The following is a 24276-nucleotide window of genomic DNA, read 5'->3' as shown; positions in this document are numbered from 1 at the left end:
TGGGAGGGGGGAGCCAGCTTCTTGGTTTGGGAGCGTTTCTGAGCTGTGGTCTGTCTGGGTCCTCCTCCTTCCTACTTTCCATTTTCTGTGTGCCTGCTGCTTTCTGAGCAGCTTGCTGTCTCTGCTGCTGAGGCCCCAAGTTGGGCCATAAAGGCTGCGAGAGCAACTGAGTAGTTTCCCTCTGCCCAGACTCAGCACCCAGTCCCATCTCGCGGCCGACAGCGCTGGCCTTCACTGCCAGCAGAGCAGCGATGTCTCTAACCGGGAGTCCTTCCTGAGACGTGCTGACTCAAGCACGGGCCGCCAGACGCCTGTCCTCACCTGTGGCTCTGGAGGGCGGGGGACTCGGGCCGTGTCCAGAGCATGGGCGCAAGGACGCCCGGCCTGTCCTCCGAGGGCGCGGCCTGGCCGGGCCTGGGCCTTTGCTGCCACTGGGGCGGCTCCGGCTCCTCCCCAGGGGCCCTGGGCCCTTCCCCAACTCTCATGATGTCCTTGACCGGCTCGCAGCCCACTCTCCCGGCCCACTCCGAGCGCTCCCTGCAGGGACAGGCCCACACTTCCGAATGAGGTGCAGTGACAGGGAGCTGGGCTTAGTGAGTGGCAGCTCCTTTGATCGAGAAACCCAGATTTCTCTCTCCCTACACATAGCTGGTGTTTTTCCATTAGACGCCCGATTATCTAGGGCATTAAGAAGCCAGGCACAACAGTAGTTTCTGGGATACGATCTCAGCACCAGCACCGTGCCGTCCGAGGCCGGGGCTGCATCCCGAGGCCTCTACCCATCCAGGCCCACCTGCCCTTGGGGCTCTCAGAAGCCTCCTCGGGCTCGTTGCTGCTGCAGGGAGAGTGCCGTCTCTAGAAACCCCAGGTGTCCCCCTCTGAAGTGGTGCGTGTGTGGCCGAGCTGCCTCGCCTGTACCCAGATCGTGTCTCCTGAGACTCACGCTCTCCTCTGAGGGGCCGGTCACCTTCTCGAAACTTGGCTGAGGCTCGTCCTTGAAGGCGGAGGTAAAAAGCTGAGGCTCCCGGGGGCTCCAGTGGTCACAGGTTGGGAGGGGTGGAGGACACGTGGAGGAGGAGTCCCATTCCCTCTGACCCCAGCATCCCTGCCTTCTGGTGGAAGTCCGCCCGAGGTGGATCTTGCACTGTGAGAAGCGCAGCCCCGCGGGAGAAGCAGGGGTGTATCCCTCCGGCCCCCCAGGTGGCCCCTCGGGGAGCCGCAGGCTGTCCTGAGGGCGGCATGGCAGGGCTGGCCCACCATCTGTGTAGCTTCCTTGGCGGAGGCCACGCCGTGTCCCCTGCATGTGATCTGCCCCACCCGAGGACCGCAGGGGCGTGACGGCGGGAACCCACCCCAGTGGGGAGGTCACCACCCCTGCCCTGCGAGGAGCGAGTCCTGGACGTGATTCATGTGCTCTGATGGAGGTGAACTGGCTGAGATGGACCTGGTGAACGCTGAATTTCCTGTCTTCACCAGAGACAGTACACACCGCAGAACTTTAGGCTGGAGACGCAGCTGAAGTCTCACCCAACAGGTCACACTCTTACAGAGAGGATGTGAGGAACCCCCGAGCCGTAAACCTGTGGGCCACCAGACGGGCCCATCTGCGGACACCCTGCCCAGGGGCTTGGGTTTCTGTAGGAGAGACAGGAAGGGATGGTTTACTGCTCAGAGGCCCGGAACGACTGGGTGCACGGGGTGGGTGGGAGAGCCTGACTGCCTGGCTGGGCGTGGTCCCGGGGCGTCACCAGGAGGGCGGGGGGCCCTGGGGCGCGTAAGCAGCACCGTCTCCCCGCTGCCTCTCCTCGCCCCACTCTGTCTGCCCGCGCTGCTCAGGCAGGCCTGCCGGCCACGCTCTCGGTGCCCCGCTCGGCCGCCCAGCAGGCCCTGTGCGGTGGTCTCCATTCGCTGGGGCCCTTGCTGTCGCCCAGCCTGGGTTTGGCCTCGCTTCTCTGGGGTCCGGGTGTGTCCTAATGGGCAGGCCCCGGCCATGAGCCCCCCACCCCGGCACAGCCCCTGGGGGCAGCCTGAGCACTGGCACTCAGGCCAGGCGACACCGCTGGGCTGGCGAAGGGGGGCGGGGCCGGGCTGGCGAAGAGGGGCGGGGCCGGGCGTTACGGAGGTGTCAGGAGGCGTTTGGCCCCACGTCAGGCCTCCAGCACCTCCTCCGTAGGTGGTGGGGCGGGTCTTCACTCAGAATGCTCACGTCCAGCTGCAGGTCACCCGGGGCCACGGTGCCATTCATGGACGAAGGCTGGCTCTCGGCCTGTTGAGGGGGCACCTGCCAGCCGGAGGTCCGGGTGGAGGTCCGGTGGGGCGCTGTGGAAGGCAGAGCTGGTGGGCGTGAGCCCGGGTCAGGCGAGGGTTTCGGGGATGGCGCCTCGCAGCCGGGTCGCCAGGTCGGGGCCCACGGCCCTCAGCGTGGGGCGCCGTCCCGGGAAGGCCCAGCCCGGCGGGATCCTGCGTGTCCTGTTCCTTGTCCTCCCGCCTCTGTCTCCCCTTGACGATATTGTTATTAACTCCTCAGAAGAGAAAAATAAACACATCTACATCGATGGAGGGTTTTTTGGGGTTTTGCCTGAGTTCTTTTATTGGAGAAGTGGAGGTAAAGGGTAAAGGTCATCTGTGATCAAAGATAGACTTGAAGCAGCCACACTGTTAGCGCTGCTGCCCGCAGTGGCCGTAAGCGCTGGGCTCCCGGTGAGGCCTGTGAGCCCCTCCTGAGGCCTCAGTGCTTTCTCGCTCTGCTCCTCCCACTGTCCTGGGGGCAAGGGGGCCTCGGCCTGCCCTCTTCTCCCTTCACCAGGGGTCTGGGGAGAGTGGGGACGGTCCTGGGCCTTCACGGAGTTGATGAAGGCGTCCCCGAGAGCAGGGCTGGGTGTGAACGGAAGGAGATGGGTAGACGGGATGCTGAGATGCAGAGAGGCGGCCTGTCATAGGCCTGCGTGGTCCTGGGACGCAGGGCTGTTTGTTGGGGGCTGGTGGTCCTGTCACAGGTCGCTGAACCCCAGCTTAATGCAACGCGCTCCCCCCGCCACCCAGCCGCAAGTCTTGAGAGTGCTGGGCACGTGGGGCGGTGCTTTGCTGAGCAGCCTTTCCTTAGCCTGGGAAGCTGCACCCCATCTGCAGCTGTGGAGCTGGGGTGTCTGGTTGGAAAGTACACTTGGGAATGGAAACAGCCGACATCGGCCCGCGGCTGACACTGATTTCTTGTTTGTCTCCTTTCTGCAGCATGAGCGACTCTCCAGGTAAGGCCCTGCCTGCGCCACACCCGTGAGTAAACGCTTGCCTGCACCGCCGCCTGCCTCAGCCTCTGTGTCCTCTCTTCTCCTCTCCTTGCCCCCCGCACAACCCCTCCATCCACATCACGCTGTGTCCTGCCTCCACCTCGGTTCCCGGGGCTCGGGGGGCGTGAGCGTCCCGACAGACAGACGGCTGGACGGACAGTCTCAGCAGGAAGCAGCCGGGCCCCGAGGGAGGTGCTGATGGCGCGCGGGGCAGAGGGGTGGCCAGCCGGACGCGTGGTTCTGGGCCAGGGGCCCCAGCCCTCTCTCTGTACCCAGATGGGCCCAGGGGAGGTTTGTCCCGTGAGCTGCAGCTCTGAAACTTGAAGAAGCCTGTCAGAGTTTGGGGAGGGGTCCTCTGTAACTTCTCACCGAGTACCTAAGGGCAGACTTGGTCTCCTGAAGAACGAAGTGAAAGAGTGGAGACCGTCGGTCCCCAGGTTTGTGATCCCTCGGATGAACCTGAGAGGGACGGGTGCGTGGTTACGGGAGGCGTGGGGCGGATCCGTCTCGTGACAGAGCCGCTGCTTCCTAGTTGATAGACCCTAAAATTTACACACTGGCACGTGTTCTCCCCCTGCGCGTCCTCTCGCCAGCACCAGCTGAGGGTAAATCTAATTTCCCTCTAACCCAGAAGAAAATTAATTTTGCAGATTGGTGGAAAGAAGTGCTTTACTCCAGTTAATTTCTTGTGAACTCTGTTACATTATAATGCCATTTATGAAAATAAATTTCCCTGCCAACTTCAAAATATGCTATAAAACTGTAGTGAGTAGAACAGTGAGGGACTCAGAATTGGTGGACCCAGCCCACAGTCCCCGAGTCACACGTGACTTTCTAGCTTCCTCTCATCACATAAGATGCAGATCTCTGCTAGTAAAGAGACAGAAGTGGGGAAAACGTTTCTTGCAGCTTGCGTTAGTTCTAAGGCTTCCCTGGTGGCTCAGCTGGTAAAGAATCCACCTGAAACACAGGAGACCCTGGTTTGATTCCTGGGTTGGGAATATCTGCTGGAGAAAGGAATGGCTACCCACGGTAGTATTCCGGCCTGGAGAATTCCACAGACTGTATGGTCCATGGGGTCTCAACGAGTTGACACAACTGAGCAACTTTGACGTCCGTTTTAAAAGCCTTACTGTATGTAGGATGCTCAATGTATTTACTTCTTGACCAAACAGTTCCGCTGCTAAAATTTTATGCTAAGAAAGTAACTGAACAGATAGACTAAGACTTATAGACAGGTCAGTGTGTGCCTTGGAGAAGGAAGTGTCATCCCACTCCAGTATTCTTGCTTGTAGAATCTCATGGATAGAGGAGCCTGGCGAGTTACTGTCCCTGGGGTCGCAAAGTCAGACACGACCTAAGTGCCTTAGCATGGACGGTGTGGGCCTTTCAATAGAGGATTAAGCGCTCACGTAGCCATACAGTGGAAGTCTCCACAATCATCTTTTTTTTCTTTTTTTTTTACTGAGGGAGACCTGTCCTTACATACGTGTGGGGTGCCCGCAGTCGTCGTGAGCAGGTGTAGGGGAGAAGAGGAGGGGCAGACACGGAAAGTGTTCTCTGAATTTTTTTACAGAAGTGTCTGTTCCTACCTCCGTGTCTAACATCCTGCAGGAACACGGACTAAACTGTTAACAGAGACTGTCCTGGGGCAGGGCTTGGGGTGACTTTCACTTTCTGTTTAGGCACTCGGATACCCGCGCTTAAGTTCAAGCAGTACCGCTTTTATAATCAGGAAAGTCAGTGAACGGATTTCTGTTTACCAAAGGTGCTTTTTTTTAAGTGTTGCTGTAGGACGCAGCCCCCTCTGAGGACAGGGCGGCCCTCTGTGCCCCGCCTCTGCTGGTGCCTGGATCCCACCCACCTCCAGGCAGTGGCCGCAGGACAGGGCCACAGGCAGATGGTCCAGAGCCGGGCCTTCACGCGTCCTGGTTCAGGGTGGAGCCCGGCAGGGCCAGTCTGTCTGTGGCCGTCCGTGGGCTGCATTTTAGCTTGGAAACAGCAAAGCCCCAGACAAAGAGGAACACTGTTAGGGATCCACTCCGTCTGTGATCCACTCTCGGACCAGCCAGTTCTGGAACGAAGCCACCGTCCACCCCAAGCATGCAGCCCCTACACACTGTGAAGTCCTGTCCCGGGCACGGCCGCCCCCCTGTGGCATCCAGAGGAGGGGGTGGACGGTGAGCTCGCTTGCCCGTGCCCTCCCCGCCCAGCCCGTGGACGGTGAGCTCGCCTGCTCCGTGCCCCCCTCGCCCGCCCGTGCCCTCCTCGCCTGCCCGTGCCCTCCCCACCCAGCCCGTGGACGGTGAGCTCGCCTGCCCGTGCCCGCCCCGCCCGCCCCGCGAAGAGCGCCAAGCCCACGTGTTCTGACTTCATTGGAATTGTTCTGTAAGAGCCTCTGAGATCCAAGAAACTTGCTTTTAAAAGCACTCTCTCGAGGGAAGGTATTTACCCCGAAGCTAGTGTGAAAAGCTCTGAGATTTCAGCCAGCACAAGTGTCTAAACTGCCAACTTGCAGACCACTGCGTGCTGGGTGCAGGCTGGCCCCCTGCCCGGGCGGACGGGCATGCCCTGTGGCGCTCAGCACCTCTGGGGAAAGCGTCCGCTGCCCTTTAGCGTCTCCCCTACACCTTGCTGTTCTCGGAACCAGCTTTCCCTTCCCTGTGTCTCCCACAGGCTGGAATCTGGAGGCAGTGACGCATCCACCGAGCGGGCCTCAGCCAGAGCCCGCCGGGAGGCCCGTGAGGCCCGCCTGGCCACCCTAAGCAGCCGCACGGAGGAGGACGGCGGCAGGGACTACAGGAAGGTGGGCTCCACCCCCGGCCCGCCCCGCTCGGGACAGCCCCGCAGGGCGCCTGGGTCGCCCCTCTCAGCCGGCCGCTGTTTCTTCTACAGTAAAAATGTCCCTGAATCGGGTGCTTAGAGGTGCGGGAAGCAGCAAGGACTGAGACTTGTGGAAGGGAGAGCAAAGCTGTTTGCTTTCCATGAGCCCTGTGAGCACCAGCCACACACTGCTTGGTCGCGGTCAGCAAGAATACTCTGGTTTGAGGGTTTATGTTATTTCACGGCTCATTTCCTTGACTTCTTGCAGAAGAGAACCCAGCTCAAGGGGCCGGCTCGAAACCCTTCCTGTGCACGAGGTGCCAGGAAGAACTTTTTTGTTACCAAAACGTTTGTCTTGTTAGGCAGAACTTGGCTAAAATGGATACACATACAGGGAGGCTCCAGCGTCAAGCCTCCATGATATGGGAACCAGGTTTTTACACCACAGACCCACAGTGCCGCGTCCGCTCTGTCCCCTGCCCCTGGGGAGCAGCGCTGCTGACAACGGGAGCGCCGTCTTTCTGTTCGGTCCCTTGGACCTCCCGGTTCCAGCAGCAGGAGACCTGTCCCCAGCTGCCCACTCGGTGGGGACCTGACTCCTCTCTCCCTCCCCAGCTCTACGAGAGTGCCCTGACCGAGAACCAGAAGCTGAAGACAAAACTTCAGGAGGCCCAGCTCGAGCTAGCAGATGTGAAGTCCAAGCTTGAGAAGATGGCCCAGGTGAGGCGGGGAGAGGAGAACCAGGCTTGGGTGCGGCAGCGAGGTGGTCAGGATGGCCCTCCCCAGAGATGAGAGGTGGTCTTCACCTGCCACGGGTCATTGCTGGGTCGGTGGGAAGCCGCCTGGAGGCCTGGCGGGAAGAGTTTTGAGTCTGCCAGGGAGGCCCAGGTGGAGACCAGAGCTGGCTGTTGGTTCTGCCCCAGGATGGGGTCTGAAAGCAGAGATGGAAATGCTGGACCTGAGCAGTGAGCATGTTGGGGGAGACAGTGTCCTCCTAAGCCCCGGGCGAGCAGGGGTGCCAGCGCCCAGGGGGCCAGGGTGGGGGCCGGGCCCGGGGGAGCCTGCCCCGAGGGCTTTCTGGACAGCTCCGCAGTGCAGAGCCGCCTGTCCTGGGAGCTGCCCTTCATCCTCACCCTGGAAGGGCCCTGCCTGCTCATGGCAGCCAAAGCTGACTTTGTCCTGAAGGGGCTGCGTGCTGGCCACGCGGGCCTGGGCTGCACGGTTCAGAGGCCGGGGGCGTCCTGTGAGGAGCCCCGCCCCCACTCCCTCTGCAGAAGCTCGGACAGCGCCTCCTTTGACCTCCGAGTCTTGACTTCATGGCACAGTGCTCCCACGAGCTGGGACGTTGATTGTGTGGCGGCTGTTGAAGATAAACTCAGCCTCTGCGTCCCTGGGGAAGTGTGTGGACTTTTTAGCCAACTGCTTTACTGGGTGTGTCGGAATATGCTTTGTTTTGCCAAATACGAGTTACTGAAATTCAGAAGAAATGCTGGTGCTGCAAGCCAGGCCTCTGCTCTTTACCAAAAATGGACTGTTCGATGGACAGTGAGGGGGAGGCCCGTCGGCCCCACGCATCTGTGTGCAGACGGTTACCACATGGACACACGGCGTATTTGCAGGGAAGGCCCACCCGAACTCAGAGGGCTTAGAGTTAAACCAAGGCAAAACAGAACGAGTCTTTTGCCCGAGAAGCTAGTTCAGCTCTCCCAGTGCAGGTGAAGTAGCTGTGAAATGGCTCCCGTGGCCCCGGCTCAGGCAGGAGGACCAGGGAGTAGCTGCCCTGCCCCTTCTCTCCTCCTGCTTCTCCGCGGAGGGAGCGGCCAACAGCCGTGCCCTTCAGAGACACCGGCGAGAGCTTCGGACAGGAGCCTGAAATCCCAGGTCTCTGCCGGTTCCGGCCAGTGCTTCACTGAGAAAGAAGCCTTCTCGAGAACGCAGCGTGCTTTCTGCGTCTATCCAGTGTCCCTGCGCCTGGCACTCAGCATGCTTCCTGCGTCTATCCAGCGTTCCTGCGCCTGGCACTCAGTGTGCTTCCTGCGTTTATCCAGCGTCCCTGCGCCTGGCACTCAGCGTGGGCAGTCTCTTTGTCGTCATCAGCGGTCTATTGGTCGTAAGATGTTCTGCCTGGTTCTGAAGTGCTGAGAGCAGAAGGGGCCTGGGGGCGTCCCCATGCCCCATGGAGCAGTCCAGCCTTGAAGCTGCTTTGCTTTTTAGCTGTGCTGGCTGAATCTTTTTAGCTCCTCTCCAAATTATGTATTAAAAGTAGAGGCTCCCCTGGTGGCTCAGAGGTGAAGAATCTGCCTGCCAGTGCAGGAGACGTGGGTTTGATCCCTGGTCCTCAAAGATCCCACATGCTGAGGAGCAGCTAAGCCCATGCTCCACAACCTGGAGCCCGAGCCACGTGCCTAGAGCCCGCGCTCCCCGAGAGAAGCCACCGCAGTGCGGCGCCCGTGCCCCGCAGCTGGAGAGCAGCCCGCACAGCAGCGAAGACCCAGCACGGCCAGCGTAAAGAAAGGAAGCGGCAGAGGGCAGCGCCAGTGCAGCCCCTCCCTCGTCCAAATGGGATCGCACCCGAGTCAGGCCCAGTGCAGGAAGCAGGAGGCCCTGCGCACAGCAGGCAGGTCTGTGGACAGACTGAGACCTCAGGGACTCCAGCCCGCCCACCGTGAACACCACCGCCTCTGTCCCCAGAACAGAGGGAGCAGAGCAGAGGGCCGCTCAGAGCGGCTGGCGCTCCGGCTTTTACGGGAGAAAGGCACCTCCATTCCCTCTGGCCCGAGATTCCAGAGAGGGAAGGGGGCGCGGTGCAGGGCAAGATGGGCAGCCCTGAAGCGTGTTTGTATCTCCATGTATATTTGTGTGTGTGTGTGTGTGTGTATGTGTATGTGTTGTGGGGGTGTTGTGTGTATATGGTGAATGTGTGTATATGTAGTGTGTGTATTTGTGTGGGTGTGTATGTGATGAGTGTGTATTGTGTGGGAGTGTGTAGTGAATGTGTGTATGTAATGTGTGTGTTGTGGGTGTGTAGTGTGTTTGTATTTAGTGTGTGTGGTGTATGTGGTGAACGTGTGGGTGTGTGTAGTGTGTGTTGAATGTAGTGTGTGTGGGCATGTGTGGCAGTGTGTTGTATGTGGTGAGTGTGTGTATACAGATAGTGTGTTTGTTTCTTTGTGTTTTGTGTATACATATCATGTATGTCTGATGTATGTATGTGGTGAATGTGTATATATGTAGTCTGTTTTGTGGGTGTGTGGTGAATGAGTGTGTATGTACTGTGTGTTGGATGTTTGTTGTGTGTGGTGGTGTCTGTGTATGTGTACATGTGTATGTGTGTACATGCCGTGTGTGGCATGTGTGTATACGTGTAGTGTGTAGTAGTGTGTTGTGTGTGATAAATGTGGGCGTATTCTCTGTGTGTACATGTAGTGTGTGTTGTGTGTATACATGTAGTACTACGTAGTGTGCATATACGTGTAGTGTGTACATAGTGTGTTGTGTGTAGGCGTGTTGTGTGTGGTGAATGTATCTGTGTGTACATGTAGTGTGTACATGTGGGTGTGTGTTATGTGTGGGTGTGTTGTGTGTGTACATGTAGTATGTGTTGTGTGTGCTGGGTGCTGTATGTATATACATGTAGTGGGTATGTCGTGTATTTGGATGTTTGTGTGTGTACACATAGTGTGTATTGTGAGGGGTTGTTTGTGTATGTAATATGTATGTAGTGTGTGCTGAATGTGTGTATACATGTATGTGTACATGTGGGGGTGTGTTATGTGGGGGTGTGTTGCTTGTATGTGTACGTGTTATGTGTGGTGTGTGTAAACATGTATGTGTGTAGTGTGGGTGGTGGGTGTGTGTGTACATGTAGTCTCTGTGGGTGTGGTATGTGTATATACATGTATGTGTGTACGTGTGTGTGTTAGGGAGTGTTGTGTATGTGATGTGGGTGTCTTATGTGTGGGTATGTGTTGTGTGTGCATGTAGTATGTGTGTTGTGTATGTGTACATGTACTGTGTGTGTTGTGTGTGCATGTTGTGTGGGTGTGTGTTGTGTGTGCATGTAGGGTGCGTGTTGTGTTTGGTGTGTGTGTGTGTGTTCTGTGTTGGGGAGTGTTGTATATGTAATGTGGATGTCTTATGTGTGGGTGTGTGTTGTGTATGCATGTAGTGTGCGTGTTGTGTGTAGGTGTGTGTTGTGTTTGGTGTGTTGAGTGTGTTGTGTGGGTGTGTGTTGTGTGTGCATGTAGTATGTGTGTGTGTACATTGTGTGTTGTGTGTGTGCATGTTGTGTGGGTGTGTGTTGTGTGTGCATGTAGTGTGCGTGTGACGTGTGTGCATGTGTGGTGTGGGTGCGTGTTGTGTGTGCATGTAGTGTGCGTGTTTGTGTGTGTGGTGTTTGGTGTGTTGTGTGTGTGTGTTGTGTGTGCGTGTAGTGTGGATGTGTTGTGGGTGTGTTGTGTGTGCATGATGTGTGTGTGTGTGTTGTGTTTGGTATGTTGTGTGTGCCTGCAGTGTGGTGTGGGTGTGTGTTGTGTGTGCGTGTAGTGTGCGTTGTGTGGGTGTGTTGTGTGTGCGTGTAGTGTGCGTGTGGTGTGTGTATACATGTGTATGTGGTGTGGGTGACTTGTGTGTGTGCGTGTTCTGTTTGGTGTGTTGTGTGTGTTGTTTGGTCTGTTGTGTGTGTGTGTGTTGTGTGTGCATGTAGTGTGCGTGTGGTGTATGTGTACACATGTATGTGGTGTGTGTGTTGTGTGTGCATGTAGTGTGTGTGTTGTGCTTGGTGTGTTGTGGGTGCGTGTTGTGTTTGGTGTGTTGTGTGTGCGTGTTTTGTGTGTTGTGTTTGGTATGTTAGTGTGTGTTGTGTGTGTTGTGTGTGCGTGTTGTGTTTGGTCTATTGTGTGTGTTGTGTGTGTGTGTTGTGTGTGTGTGTTGTGTTTGGTCTGTTGTGTGCGTTGTGTGTGCGAGTAGTGTGTGTGTTGTGTGTGTTGTGTTTGGTGTGTGTGTGTGTGTTGTGTTTGGTGTGTGTGTGTGTGTTGTGTTTGGTCTATTGTGTGTGTTGTGTGTGCGTGTTGTGTTGTGTTTGGTGTGGTGTGTGTGTGTGTGTGTGTGTTGTGCTTGGTGTGTTGTGTGTGGTGACTATGCCGTCGTGTCCCTGCCGTGTCATATTTCCGGGGGCCCTGCCCCCCCACCCCACTCCGCCGTGGGGATTCTGTGAAACCAGGAGGGGTGGTGAAGTGCGTCTCAGTCGTGTCAGGACCCGTGTGCAGGGCTTGCTGTGTGACCGCCTGGAGCCCCGCCACCTCGTGGGCGGCTGGTGGGGGCTGGACGAGACGAGCCTCTGGCCCTGAGACCCTCAGTAACAACTGTGTTCCTTCCTTCCTTCCTTTTGCACCAACAGAAGCAAGACAAGGTCCCTGACCGGTCGTCGGCACTGGAGACGGAGAAGCGGGTGCGTGTGCGTTGGGGGGCAGGGCTTCGGTGCGGCCGGCCCAGTGCGTGCCGTTCTCTCTGCCTCCGGGCGGCAGTTTGGTTGCTGGTCCCGGGGCGGCCTCTGAGCTCAGGGCAGGGGTCCGGGGGGCTGCTGGCATCGCTGGGGCAGGTGGAGCTGTGCAGACTCAGCTGCCTGCAGTGTGCTTGCCCCAGCGCACGTGCCCTCCCGCCCCGCTGAACAGAAGGGGAGCTTTTGGCAGTGCCCTGGAGTGAGGGCTAAGGACCAAACGTGAGCAGACAGCCCGCTCATTCTGACCGAGGAGAGGGGGCTTCTCAGTCAGCTGCTGACTCCTCCCGAGCACACACAGGATCTTTCTGGGGGTCGACATTCTCTGGTTGGGAAAAGTCAGATGTACTGATGGCCTCCAATGTCGCCTTGACTTGGAGTATAAAATACATTCCCATCTCTCCTGTTACCGTGTTTAATTTGGAAGGCAGCTCAGTTTTACATGCGGGTTCTGGCTAAGCGGGGCCTGGGGGACAGCTTCTTGACTGCCTCGGAGTCCGTCAGTACTCAGCGTCTTGCTCTGTTGAACAGGAGAGGCGGGCCCTGGAGCGGAAGATGTCAGAGATGGAAGAGGAGATGAAGGTATGGAGAGGCTTACCTGTGGGCGGCCGCGGGGGCTCATGAGGGGTGTGCACAGTGTGGGTGAGGGGAGCCTGGGCTCGACCCTCAGCCCCTTGGAACGGACGTGGCCTTTGGGTCAAGGGGACGTCTAACTGGCTGGGGCAAACCTGAGCTGAACCTGGAGGGTTTCCTCTGAGGGCTTCACCCAAGGGGCTGGACGAGAGGACAAACCCCGGCTTCCAGCTCCAGCCCTGAGGACAGGCCGCAGGTGGGGCCGCTCCTGGGCCCTCCACCTGGAACGTTCAGCGGGACTAGGGACCTGCAGCGACCATCCCCACCATCAGCCCTCAGGCCCTGGGAGTTGCACTCAAGGGCACAGGATTGGGGGGGGGGGGGCAGGGCACGGTGGTGTCGGATCTGGGCGTTGGGGCGACAGTGAGGGGGCTGCACACTCGTGTGAAACACACTCAGACTCCACCCTGGGAGCCAGAGGCACTGTGCTCTGAGCTGAGCCCTTTGTGGGAGATCGTTCCCTGTTCCCATGGTCTGAAAAGGTTGGTTATTTACTGAAAAAACTTGCCCAGGGCCTGACAACGTCATAACTGACTCGCGGTCCGGTGCCAGGAGTCGCGTCAGTCTGCATGGCTCCAGCACAGGAGGCACGTGCGCGGCAGGCTCGGCATCCCAGGGTGGACGGGCCACGCTGCCGGGCAGTTTCGGGCAGGGCCCACCTGTATCTGCAGCAGGGCCGCCTCTCCTGAGGGCGTGGGGCCTGCGCTCCCCAGCTGCTGGCTTCTCTGGACGCTCTGCCCAGCGCTCTGAGCGTGCCCCCCACACAGGCAGCACGTCCGTGCCCCGGTCCGCAGGGTGGGCCTTGCTTCCTCGGGGCTCCTCTGTGTTTGCCTCTCTTGAGCTACACTGTGGCTGCTGTCAGGGTGCTCCTTAGGAAACGGGCCAGCGCGTAGGAGAGCGTAGACACAGCCCGAGCTGGGACCCTGTAAACAGGGCCTTGAGGAGCCCGGGCCTCATCCGCTCCAGGCCAGGCTGCCCTCTGGTCTGCTTGGCCTGCGTGGGGGGAGCCGCCAGGCCGCTCCCACCCGTGCGGGAGCACTCAGGCCGCAGCTCAGGCAGGTGGCTCTGTCTCCTCTTCTTCCCCTGCGGTTCCCTCAGCGGGGTCACAGGCCTTCTCTTCTCTGTATCGAAGTCAGGCACACGGGGCGGTGCCCCACGAGGCCCTGGTTCTGTGCCGCGGGTGGGGCCTGTGTCTGCGCCCCGGGCAGCAGGCATGCTGACCGGAACCTGGCTTTTCATGCGGCCAGCCTATTCTCCCTGCCAGCCTGTGCCCAGGGGACTGTTCGGTGTATACAGAAGCTCAGGCCCTGCAGGTGTGGTCGCAGGAAGCAGGAGGGGCTCAAGGACAGATGGGGCTGGGGCTGGTTTCCTGACTCTGGACCCTGAGGTGGGCTGGCCTGCCTCCCCCCTCACCCCTCACCCCTCCCCCGTCTCACACCCTCCCCTCCCCCACCTCCTCACTCCCCACCCCTCCATCTCCTCACCCCTCCCCCATCTCACCCCCCACCTCCACCTTCACCCCTCCCCCACTTCCTCACCCCCATCTCCTCCCCCCTCATCCCTCCCCCATCTCACCCCCTCACCCTCCCCTATCTCACCCTTCCCAATCTCCTCCCCTTCCTCCCCGCCCCTCACCCCCTCACCCCCTTTGCTCCCCTCCCCTCCCCTCCCCCAGGTGCTGGCATGGGAGGCCCTGCAGCCCGTCCTTGTGGTTACTGCTCTTGGAGTTTTGTTTTCCTGCTCTGGAAGCGTCCCTGGCTGACCCTGGCCCCTGCTTGGCTGCTCCCTGCCACGCCTGTTCTTAGGCCTGCCCCCGCGGACTGCCCTGCCCCACAGCTACATTCTTCCCCTCAACCCGCCTGTGCTCCCAGGTTCTGAGAGTTGCTCTCCTAGTTGAACGCCACTCTAGGAGGCAAGGACCATTTCATGGAGGGACCGTGATTGCTGAAAGCACCGGTCCCGTCAGCCCCAGGGAAGGGGCAGCGCTCTGGACTGTCTCCGGGTCCTTGCGCCTGGCCCCACGCGCTGCACCGTAACCCCGCTCACCCGCTCGCTGAGAGGACCCCTGGCCCAGCCTTTCTGGGCTCCTGGGAACCGCGGGCCACCCTCCCGCTTCCCGGGCGGCTAGTCTCCGGCTGTGGGTCAAGGGTCGGCCGTCTGTCTGCGTGTTTCCTTTTCACCGTTTCCCCTTCGTGCTGCTTCTTGTTTTCTTCTTTCTCTCCTGGAAACTATAGCCTTCCTCACCTTCTATTTCTGTCCTTCCCCTCTGGTGCCTGGCGACCTGTCTGTAGTCATGTAACCCGCAGGTCATCGTATCCGTCCGCGGAGTCCGTTCTCTCCCTCCCAGAGCCGATGGTCCCAGCTTCAGGCTCAGAGGTCTGGCGGAAAGGACTGGGCCGGGCAGGAGCCTGTTTATCGCTGGCTGTAGTCCTTCACGGGACGGCTGTGCCCGCGCTCCCCTGCTCCGTCCGCAGTGCTGTGGGGTGACCGCTGGACGGGCCTGGCGCTGGCCACTCGTCCACTTTCTGAGACGAGGCCTCCGCCTCAGGCACAGCCATGCTTCCAGCCCTGCCCCGGGGCAGGGAGCAGGTCTCCACCCTGGCTTCCGGGCAGCAGAGCAGGCCTTGCTGCCGCAGGTGCACCTCCCACAGGCCTAGCTCCATTGAAAATGAAACATAAGTGAGGTAGTAGAGACTCAGAGAGGAGACGAATGGGAGTCAGGAGCCAAGTTCAGGGGAGGACTTGAGGAGAGGGGAGCAGGGCAGCCCCGGACACCGGCCCCCAGGCTCACCCCTGCCACAGCCAGCCCCCAGCCCCCCCTGCCTACCCCCCATCTTCTGCCTCGCCTTGCCTTCCTTGCATGCAGACTAAAAGCAGAAACAGAAAGTCATGTGACTTCTTTGTCCCACTTTTCTCTTTTCTGGCCTGTCCTGTCTGTCTGTCCGTCCGTGTCTCACTCTCTGCAGAACCTCCACCAGCTAAAACAGATTCAGACCTTGAAGCACATGAATGAGCAGCTGCAGGCCGAGAACCGGGCTCTGACCCGGGTTGTGGCCAGACTCTCGGAGGCCGTCGAGGGCTCGGACCCCCAGGGGCTCTAGTCCTCCCCTCCTCCACTCCAGGCACGTTCCCTCTGTTGTCGGCCTCAGGCTCTGCACTCGCCCCCAGAGCCTTCACGTGTGGGGTCCATGAAGGTTGGTGGTCTGCAGGCGCAGGGCAGGGGCCTGGCCTGGGCCCTGTTGAGACTCTTCCCTCAAGGTGGCCACGCAGGTCCGCGTGGGTCCTGGCCTGTGTGTGAACACCACGTGTTTCTAGGGGGAGGGCGGGCTCTCGGTCAGCTGTGACCCCAGTGCAGCCTGTTCCCTGGAGCAGTCAGGTTGGGCCTGGGGTGCTGTGACCAAGGGCAGGGGCTGCGGGCTCCAGACGCCCGAGGGCTGGATTCCACGTGCTGCTCAGCCTCCAAGTCTGAGGTCCGGGGTGTCTAGAGCTCCCCGCTTGTTCTGTGTGCAGCCAGGTGAGAACCAGGCCCCGGGCCCTGCCCAGAGCGAGTGCTGGGCAGGGGCTCTGAGCCTGCTCCTCTCCCGCCAGCTGCCGCGCTGGATCTTGCCTTCTTCTCCCGTGTTGGGGGCCGTGCCCTCCCGCCTATCACAGGTCTGGGTCTGGGGCAGGGCCCCTCCCACGGCCAGGCCCTCCCTGACGGGGCCACAGGCAGGTGGCCGTGAGCGGTCACCAGAGGACCAGGAAACGCGTGCGCTGGACTCAGAGCCGCTCCCTCACGCGGTCTGAGGCCCGACTCCCAGTCGGCACGTTTCCCACCAAGGTGGCCTGAGTTGTGCTCACTGCTCTGTGGATTCACTCTCTGAAACGAGTTTTTAATTTCCAGCAACAATCTAATCAGTCCCGACCGAGGCTTGCTCTTCTTTCTGCCTGTCTGCTGTGCCTCTGGGTCAATAGCTGGCAGCTCGCACCCGCTGGGTCTGAACCCCCTACCCCCGTTCCCGTCAGGCACACTGGGGTCCCCCTGCCGGCCGAGAAGCTCCTGGCCTCCTGGGAAGGTGCGTGAGGGCCACGCTCCACTCAGGGAGATCAGCCCTTGACTTGGGGTGAACTGGGGGCCCCAAAAGATGGCCCAGTTTTCTCAGTGCCTCTCTGGTGCAGAAGATCCTGGGCCTGGTTGGGGCTGGGGACTGCAGAGCTGGTGATGGTCTGTGCAGGCCCGTGCCACGCTCTCTGCTTACATGTTCTCATTCAGTGAGAAACCAGCCACTGTTCTTGTGGAAAGAACCGAGTCAGAGGAAGCGACCTGCCCCAGGTCACTGGGAGAGTGGGGGGCAGGCGACCTCTGCCGTCTGAGCGCCAGCCGCTCCCAGTCCTTTCCGACGGCCCCAGACTGTCAGCAGAAGCTCGGGCGGCTGAGAAAGTGCCTCGACCTAGTTTTCCCAAAGAATCGAGACTTAACCTGGAAGTGAATCTCTCGAGAGTCAGGGCCGTATTTGGACGTGTTTTCAAAGGCAGCAGTTGAGACCCAATCTGAGAGCTGCCAGCGGTGACGCGGCCGTACCCACATGGAGCTACTTCCCGTCCAGAGCCCGCTGTGGGAATGGCCCGGGCGTCTGCTGGCGGCCTGGGAGGGCACGTCAGAGGGCCTCTCCCAGCCTCTCGGCCCAGGCGTCTGAGCAGTTGAGGCTGAGGGTGGGCAGGGAGGCTGTCCGGGCTCTGATGGGGCTTCGGGGGTGTCACAGGGCTCAGAGGATCGCCCTGCTCTGGTGTTTCTGGATCAGCGCCCTCCTACATGCCACGCCACGGCTGTGGGCTCCTCGGAGTCCCTGCTTTGTGGGGCACCAGGGCAGGGATGGGCCTTTCTAGATACAAAGTGGTAAACCCAGAGAAGAGAGCCAGGTGCCTGACGTGGCCTGGCTTCTGGACCCGCACCTGCAGCGTCAGCCTTCCCGTGAGGGGCTGCGTGGACAGTGATGCTGGGCTCCTGTCCACGTCTGTGGCCGTGAGGTTGGCTGTGTCCCAGCCCCTGAGGCCGTCCTGACGCTCCAGATACTCTCTGTCCTCTGGGTACCAGTGCTTCTATCTGCGGTCCACACACGTTTGTCTGCAACTTAACCTGCTTCATCCGTAAGGGGCTGAGGGGACAGTTCCATCCTTTTCAGGAATCTGACTGGCCCCTGAGTGTTACTAGCAGAGCCAGACCTGGAATTAGCCCCAGGAACATGGCCCGATGGGGACTGTAGGCCTGAACGACTGAGCAGAGGACATTGGCCCTGAAGGGATGGGAGTAGAGATTTGGTCGCCCTTGAGGTGAACGAGTTCTCTCTCTCGGACCAGTGCCTGCAGCTGGCTCATACACCAGCCGCGTTCCTGCGGGGCTGTCAGGGCGCTTGGACCCCATGCCTCCCTTGGGAGCGCCCTGCCTGGGCTGAGGGCCGCTGCTCCCTTCGTCCCACAGGTCAAGCAGCGGGGTGTGAGGGTCCAGGGCTGACGGAACAACACGCCCGCCTCCCACGGCAGTCCCGGCCCGGTGTTGGGGCTGACGAGGCCGCGTGCGCCACGACCCCAGGGGCCTCAGTGGTCCCATCCCCGGGCTGCAGCAGTGGGACCCGCACATCGTCCTGTGGATGTGAGCGGAGGCCTGGGCTGTGCCCCTGCCCCCCGCCGCCCCCATCGCCCTCCGAACGTCCCTGGGTCCCCAGCACATGCTCTGCTCCAGTCTCTCCAACCAAAGTGCTCCCGGGGAGGACACAGGAAGCAGTCACTCGCCCAGGAAGGGGAGAGGGTGTCCCCGCCGCAGGGCTGGGAGCTGGCGCTGGTCACCCTCACACAGTGGCCTGGTGCGGGCCACGCCAGGCCTCACGCTTCTTCCTCCGCCCTGCAGGTCCTGACGGAGCTGAAGTCCGACAACCAGAGGCTGAAAGACGAAAACGGTGCCCTCATCAGAGTCATCAGCAAGCTGTCCAAGTAGGCCCAGCCTGGGCTGCCGGGGACGGCCCGTGTCCGCTCCCACCAGCCGAGCCAGGACCTGCCTCTGGCCGCCAGCCGCCGTCAGCCACCATGCCCTCAGCGGCCCCCCAGCCCCCTCCTCCCACCCCCCCCACCCCCCGGCTCAGACAGTTCCCATCAAGGCACCACGGCGACCCTCGGCCGGCTGGGCGTCCGGAGGCGGCTTGGGGTTGCCAGGCCCGCCTCAGACAGGGCCTCCCGCTGCCCGGCCACTCGCCCCTGCCGCCCAGGAGCTGACTGTCCTCTGAGCCCACGCGGCGATGCTGGTGGAGCGGCTTTTCTACTGACCACCTGCTGATGCCTGGCTGTTGAGGCGCCCGCCCCGAGCTCGGGCGGCCTGGCTCATCCCCGCGTCTGTGCTGCTGCCGTCCTTCCTTTGTGCCCCCGCTGTGCGTGCCTGGGGCGCAGATGCTGGACAGGCTCTGAGCCCTGCAGTCCGTCCAGGCGCTCACGCCGCGAAGCCGGGCCGGGCTCTCAGTGCGCCTGTCCCCCGTCACAGCAGTTTCTTCACCAGAAAACCTGGGCTCTGAGCGCCCCGCCTGCCTCAGCTCCCTTGACCCAATTTCCTGTCCTGAGAGAAGCAACACCTTCTTGAGGGCTTCTGAGGCGCGTGGGGCGGGCTGCTGGAGGTGGACCCGCTGGAGGCGGGTGTGAGTGAGGCCCACTTGCTCCTGACGAGGACACGAGCCTCAGGGACGCTGACCTGGTGACTCTGGGCGTGTGTGGGGAGAGGTGCTCACTTGCTTAGGAGCAGCAGGAGTCCAGGCTCCGGCAGGGGCAGGGCCCCCCTCCACAGCTGTGTCCGGGAACCCCACCCCGGGTCAGGGAGCTTCGGGGGTTGTGCCTTGATCACTCGCAAGTTGGGAGATGATGATAACCAGAAAGGTTCCGGGTGGCAGCGGAGGTCTTCCTGAGGCCCCCCCTGAGACGTGCCAGCCCTGCTGTGCGTGGTTGGGGACCCCGAGGCGCCGGCGGCTCCCTGGCCCAGAGCTCAGTCCCCACATGGCCTGCTCTCTCTGCTCGTCCCGACGTGGCTTCCTCCCCGGACAGAAGCCTGGACGGACCACGCCCTTGGTCCAGTGAAGAGTCGGGTCATGAGTCCTTGGTGATGGCTTGGTGTTAACACTGAGGCGTGTGCTTTCTGTCGGAGCTCCGCCCCTCGGCTGGTATGAGCGCGCGGGTCAGCTTTGGGGTTGCTGTTGACGTCTGGTGTGTAGTTATCAGCAAATGCTACCTCTGTCTGAGAAAATGACAGAGTGCTCCAGCTCCTCCGTGGCCCTCAGAAGCGTTCCGTGCTCCTTAACCCAGAGCTATGATCGATTACAGTCCCGGTTCCAGACAGGTCTGTCTCCTGGGGCAAAACTGCTTTCTCAGGGCGTGCAGACCCTTCCCCATGCGCACGATAGGGGGGTCTGACAGTGGGGACAGGCGGGCCGGGGGCAACACCACGTCAGGGGAAGCTCCAGTCTTCAATGCACCACTCCTTTGTTCTTGGGGACCCGCAGGGGGCCTTGACCCTGACCCCCGGGACCGGGCCGGCACGGCCCTGCCTCTTTTTCAGAAGGAGGCTGAGTGGGAGGGGTCATCCCACCCTTCTCGCGGCGGGCGGAGCAGGCGGAGGAGCTCCGGCTGTGCCTTCTGGGCCGCGGGCACCTCCCGCAGCCCTCGTGTGTTAGGCCCGGGCTCGGGAGGGCGGGCCCTGTGGCCGGAGCCCGTGGTGTGCACCACCGCAGTCTCAGGCACGGTCTCACGCAGCTCATTCTGTAGGGGACCCTGAATCGGGTCTCTTTCCCAGGCTGTGTGGGTCGTAAGGTGGTGGCCAGGGCCTCCTTGCTGCCCCGGGGGCTCTGCCCTGTCACCACGGTGCCTGAACGGGAGGTTGGCGCCTGGGAGGCTCCTTGGCGGCGGCGGTTTGCGGTTTTCCAGAGAGGCTGCTCTTCCGGGCCTGACGACCAGGCCTCCAGCTGCAGCCTGGCCGCTTCGCCACCCTGTTCCCGAGGCCACTGCTCCTGGACCTGAGGACCGGGCCTCCGTCTCCCCTCCTGCAGGGCGTTGGCTTCCCTCGGTCCCCGCCCCCGCCTCAAGGAGGGGTCAGGGCTGTTGGAGTAGCCCCCGCCTCCGCCTGACTGTGATCTGCCCAGACGGACAGACGGACGTCAGGGTTTCAGCCAGGCTGCTGTCGCAGGAGCCCGACGGGGTGGGCGCTGCTGTGGGTGCAAGGCAGTGGAGACAGCACGGAGGGGCTTCCCGGGGCCCCAGCCCGCGTGCCTCCAGGGGGAAGCCTCAAGACTTCACAGCTGAGCCAGCAGGGAGGGCCCAGCTCCAGCTAGCAGGGGAGCCCCTGGCACCCCGCCTCTGGACGGAGCGGGCATAGGCAGTCCTCCCAGTCAGGGCCAGTACCGAGCGCTGTCCCCGTGCTGAGCGTCAAGGCAGGTGTCGGCAGCTAGGGGTGAGTCCTCGGGCACCGTGAGGAGGCGGGGGGCAGCAGGAGGAACCGGCTGGAAGGACAGGGCTGGGCGTCGGGCCCAGGGGCCGCGCCTGCCCCAGGCAGCCGTGCTGCCGTCTGAAGGGGCTGGACTGGTCTGGGGTCGGGTCTCTAGACCTGAGAGTCTGTGGTTTTTTTGATTCCTAAGGAGACCAGATAGTTCTCACACTCAGATTTTGCTCATTCTAACTTCATAAATTCTCGTTTTCGTCTCCATTCAAACTGTTTAAGTGTGTGGCTAAGCGGGAGAGTAAATTCAGCGTGGAGGGCAGTCCCCCCGGTGGCCGGGTGAGCCTCTGGGCGAGCGGCCCTCCCGGGAGGTGGTGTGGCCCCTGGTGGTCTTGAGCTGTCTCCCAGCAGCCGTCCTTAAGCAGCAGGACCATCCTGGATGGGAACCAGTCTCAGTCCTGGGGGGCTGTTGGGGCTGTCCCGGGCCGAGGTCGGCCCCCCTGCCGGGAGCAGGGCTGCGTCTGTCACCTGTGCCGACTCCCTGGGGCCTGGGAGCTGGCACTGCGCAGCTCCTGGGGAGTGAGCAGGCTCTGGGGCGAGGAAAGGCCAGACAGAGGTGGCGCTGCCTCCCGGGAGGCCGGGCTGGACGCAGGCTGGGGAGAAGACTGCAGACAGAAGCGGCTGAGAGTCTGGTCCCCCTGAGGGGTGCTGCGCTCAGGGGTCACTCTTGCTTCCAGCCTGCGTGTGGTGTGTTTGCTGCTCAGAGACGTCACAGCCTCACCCCGGCTTCATCCGGGGCTCTGTTAACTCGCATCTTTGCCCTCCGCCCCCCACTGCCCGGCCACTCCGGTTCCTCTGCCCACTGTCCTGAGAGGGACTCCAGAGTGATCTCTGCCTTGGGTGGCCCCTTACGGTGGCTTCGGGATGCGCCTGTGTCTTTCCAGAACAGACATGCCTTCCACCCTCCTGCGCCTGCATTTCCCTAACACTCAGTCTTTGCTTTTCTCACTTGGAGCCCGTGGTGCTCAGAGGAGGGGGTGGTTTTCCACGAGTCACCCCAACTTGCAAAGCCCTCGGGGGGAGGCCTGGCCTGGTGGGGCCCCGGGGGCAGCCCTGCTTCCAGCTGGAGGCGCCTAGGTGGTCTCGGATGTGGGCGGAGCCCTGGGCTCTGCCCTGCCCCTTGCCTCCACCCCACCTGCCTCCTGGGCTGGAGGACTGGCCTCCAGCCAGGCCCCCTGGAGGCGGGCTGCAGGGGCAGGGCTCTGAGCCCCCGAAAGGCCGACTGTCCGGTCGAGGGGGGAGACTGCCCCCCAACCTGCCGCGAGGGGCTCTGCTTCAGGCTGTGACTCTGGTCCCCCCCCACCCCGTCTCCTGCCGCTGCCTTGGCCGGCTGGGTGGAGCGCACGCGTGAGAAGCTCCCCGGGGTCCCCACACCCCCGCCCGTCACCTCACCCCCTGCCCCCGACTCCCCTCTGGGACAGCACCTCTGTGTACACACACGGGGGGGGCGGGGTTCAGGGAGGAGCCCAGATGCACTTCGTGAGCTGAATGTATTTTTATGCAACTTTTGAGTGGCCTTTCAACCCTGAGGTGAATGGTTTTGTTTTACTGGTTGTTGTTACATAGTATTATTAAGTATTCTGTGTTTGGAAGTTTGGAAATAATAATATTCACGTCTGTATGATGCCTGTAAACACAACAGTATTTATAAATGAGTAAATTAAATTGTGTTTTAACTTTGTGATGGTCTCCGAGCTTTAGGAAACGGGGCTCATAGCACCTCATGTCTGGGCCAGCCTGTGGTATTTCTCCCACCAGGCCTGACCCTGCTTGGTGTCCAAGCTCAGACGCGGTTGGCACATTTGGGGTGGCGTGGCCGTGGGCCAGCCCGTGGCGTCCCCACATCACCATCCCGGCCATCGGGGCCTGCATCCCAGGGCTGGCCGCGTGGCCCAGGGGCCTGGGGCACGACCGTGGGCCTGTCCGGCGGTGACCCTGGTGCTCGTGACCAGGTCCTGGTCTCTGCCCTCCGCAGCGGGGTCTCGGGGCCACCGCTCGGGTCAGGGGAGCCAGAGCCCCTCCAGAGCTCCAGACCGTAAAGGCAGTGGACGGGGTCACCGGAGATGGTGGCATTCAGTGTGGGCAGCTGCCCAGGCCTGGCCCTGCATCCACCCCATGCCCCCCCGGTTTCTTCACGCCCTGCAGAGGCCCCATCACCACACTGGGGGCCAGGGAGGGGCCAGGCGCCTCGTCCCCCGCGGTCACCCGTGGAGGTCCAGGGCTCAGGAGCAGGTGCGCAGCAAGAGCTCCTTGCGGTCAGTGGAGACGCATCCCCTAGAGACCCGGGGACCGCTGAGGCCCGGCCACTCCCTCCTGAGACCCCCCCGGCCAGCCTGAAGGGCACTCTGCCTTCTTGATCCGGAGTTGGGACCAGATGCCCACAGGGCTCAGGGCCTGCCAGGACCCCTGAGGAGACCGCCACGGGCTGAGGTGAGGGGGGGCACATTTTCCGGGTTGGGGGGTGCTGCCTGTTCCTGAAAACCCCCGAAGCCCTGGCCTCAGGTCAGACATCTCGGGTTTCTCCATGAGCTAACCCAGCATTTGTAGGTGGTCTCATTCCACAGACCCCACGGGGCTCAGGCTGCGGCCGCGTCCCAGGCCTGCTCTGCTGGCTGGTGGGGGCGCACCAAGGGTCTGATCCACCCCTCCTCCCTGAAGGCCCCCCAGAAGCTGCCCTGAGGGCCCCGCATGCCCACCGCCCCCCTGAGCCCAGGGCCAGGGTCTCAGAACTGTGCCCTCACCCTGCCCAGCAGGAACAAGCAGAGACCCCCAGCCCCAGCTTGCTTTCAGCTCTTTTCTTTAATAAGGAGATGCTGCTCGTTACAAAAGAACAAACTGACGAGAGACCAGAGTCCGTTGGGGGGTGGGGGGCACCGCCAAGCGGGGGCAGGGGGTGGGGGTGGCCTGTGAGGCAGGCTGGGGTCCGGTGGGCCGCACGCTGCGGGAGCCTGGGCCTGCCTGCCCTGGTCGGGGGCTTCAGAAGCCGCCGCGCCAGTGCTGGGACGGGAGGGGTCGGGGCAGGACACCCGGCTGCTCTGAGGGATCTGGGGTCCATCCCGCCCACAGCCCCTCCCCCAGTTCGTGGAGCGCGGGGCCCACGCCCCACCATGGCCTCAGCCAGTGCGCCCTCTCAGCAGGGCCCACGGAAGGGCCACCCCACCTGGGGGCTGCTGGCGGGAGCCGCCGTCCTCTGGGTCCAACACGACAGCTCAGGGCCTGGGGCCCGTGGTCCCCTTCCTCCCGAGGGGGCGGTGGGGCGGGGCTGGGTGCGGATGGGGGTCCCACCCCCCCACCTCAGAGCAGCCGCAGCTGCCCACTCCTGGGGTGTCCCTGCCCGACAGCAGGAGCTGAGCGCACCTGTTCTCCAGCCCTGCTGCCCCCACCGCCCCCACCCCCTCAGCTGTGCATCCACCCAGGGGGCATCAGGACCCAACCACAGACCCAGCCTCCAACAGCTCGCACACATCCCAGTCGTCCCCCCAGGCCCCCACTGCCCACCCCCTCCACGTGGAGCAGGGCCAGGGGGACGCCGC

At 61.7% G+C, this 24276-nt stretch overlaps 1 protein-coding gene across 11 annotated transcripts in view; it reads left to right on the top strand.

The window, feature by feature from the left end:
* Window positions 1-22424, top strand: part of PPP1R12B (protein phosphatase 1 regulatory subunit 12B) — a 171280-nt gene extending 148856 nt beyond the window's left edge. For 10 of the 11 annotated variants that reach the window (XM_055583199.1, XM_055583204.1, XM_055583202.1 and 7 more), the window contains 7 exons: window positions 3232-3248; window positions 5964-6093; window positions 6726-6830; window positions 11509-11559; window positions 12139-12189; window positions 15207-15362; window positions 18125-22424. In XM_055583199.1, coding sequence (XP_055439174.1) covers window positions 3232-3248; window positions 5964-6093; window positions 6726-6830; window positions 11509-11559; window positions 12139-12189; window positions 15207-15341 — 489 coding nt within the window. In that variant the 3' untranslated portion in view covers window positions 15342-15362; window positions 18125-22424. The remainder of the gene's footprint in view (window positions 1-3231; window positions 3249-5963; window positions 6094-6725; window positions 6831-11508; window positions 11560-12138; window positions 12190-15206; window positions 15363-18124) is intronic. The other variant, XM_055583203.1, reaches the window with a different exon arrangement.
* Window positions 22425-24276: the final 1852 nt, after the last annotated feature.

Source organism: Bubalus kerabau, chromosome 5 (genome assembly GCF_029407905.1).
Source record: "Bubalus kerabau isolate K-KA32 ecotype Philippines breed swamp buffalo chromosome 5, PCC_UOA_SB_1v2, whole genome shotgun sequence".
In the NCBI taxonomy this organism is placed as follows: Eukaryota; Metazoa; Chordata; class Mammalia; order Artiodactyla; family Bovidae; genus Bubalus; species Bubalus kerabau.
The sequence above is the reverse complement of the archived record's forward strand: the minus strand, read 5'-3'. Positions and strand labels throughout refer to the sequence as shown.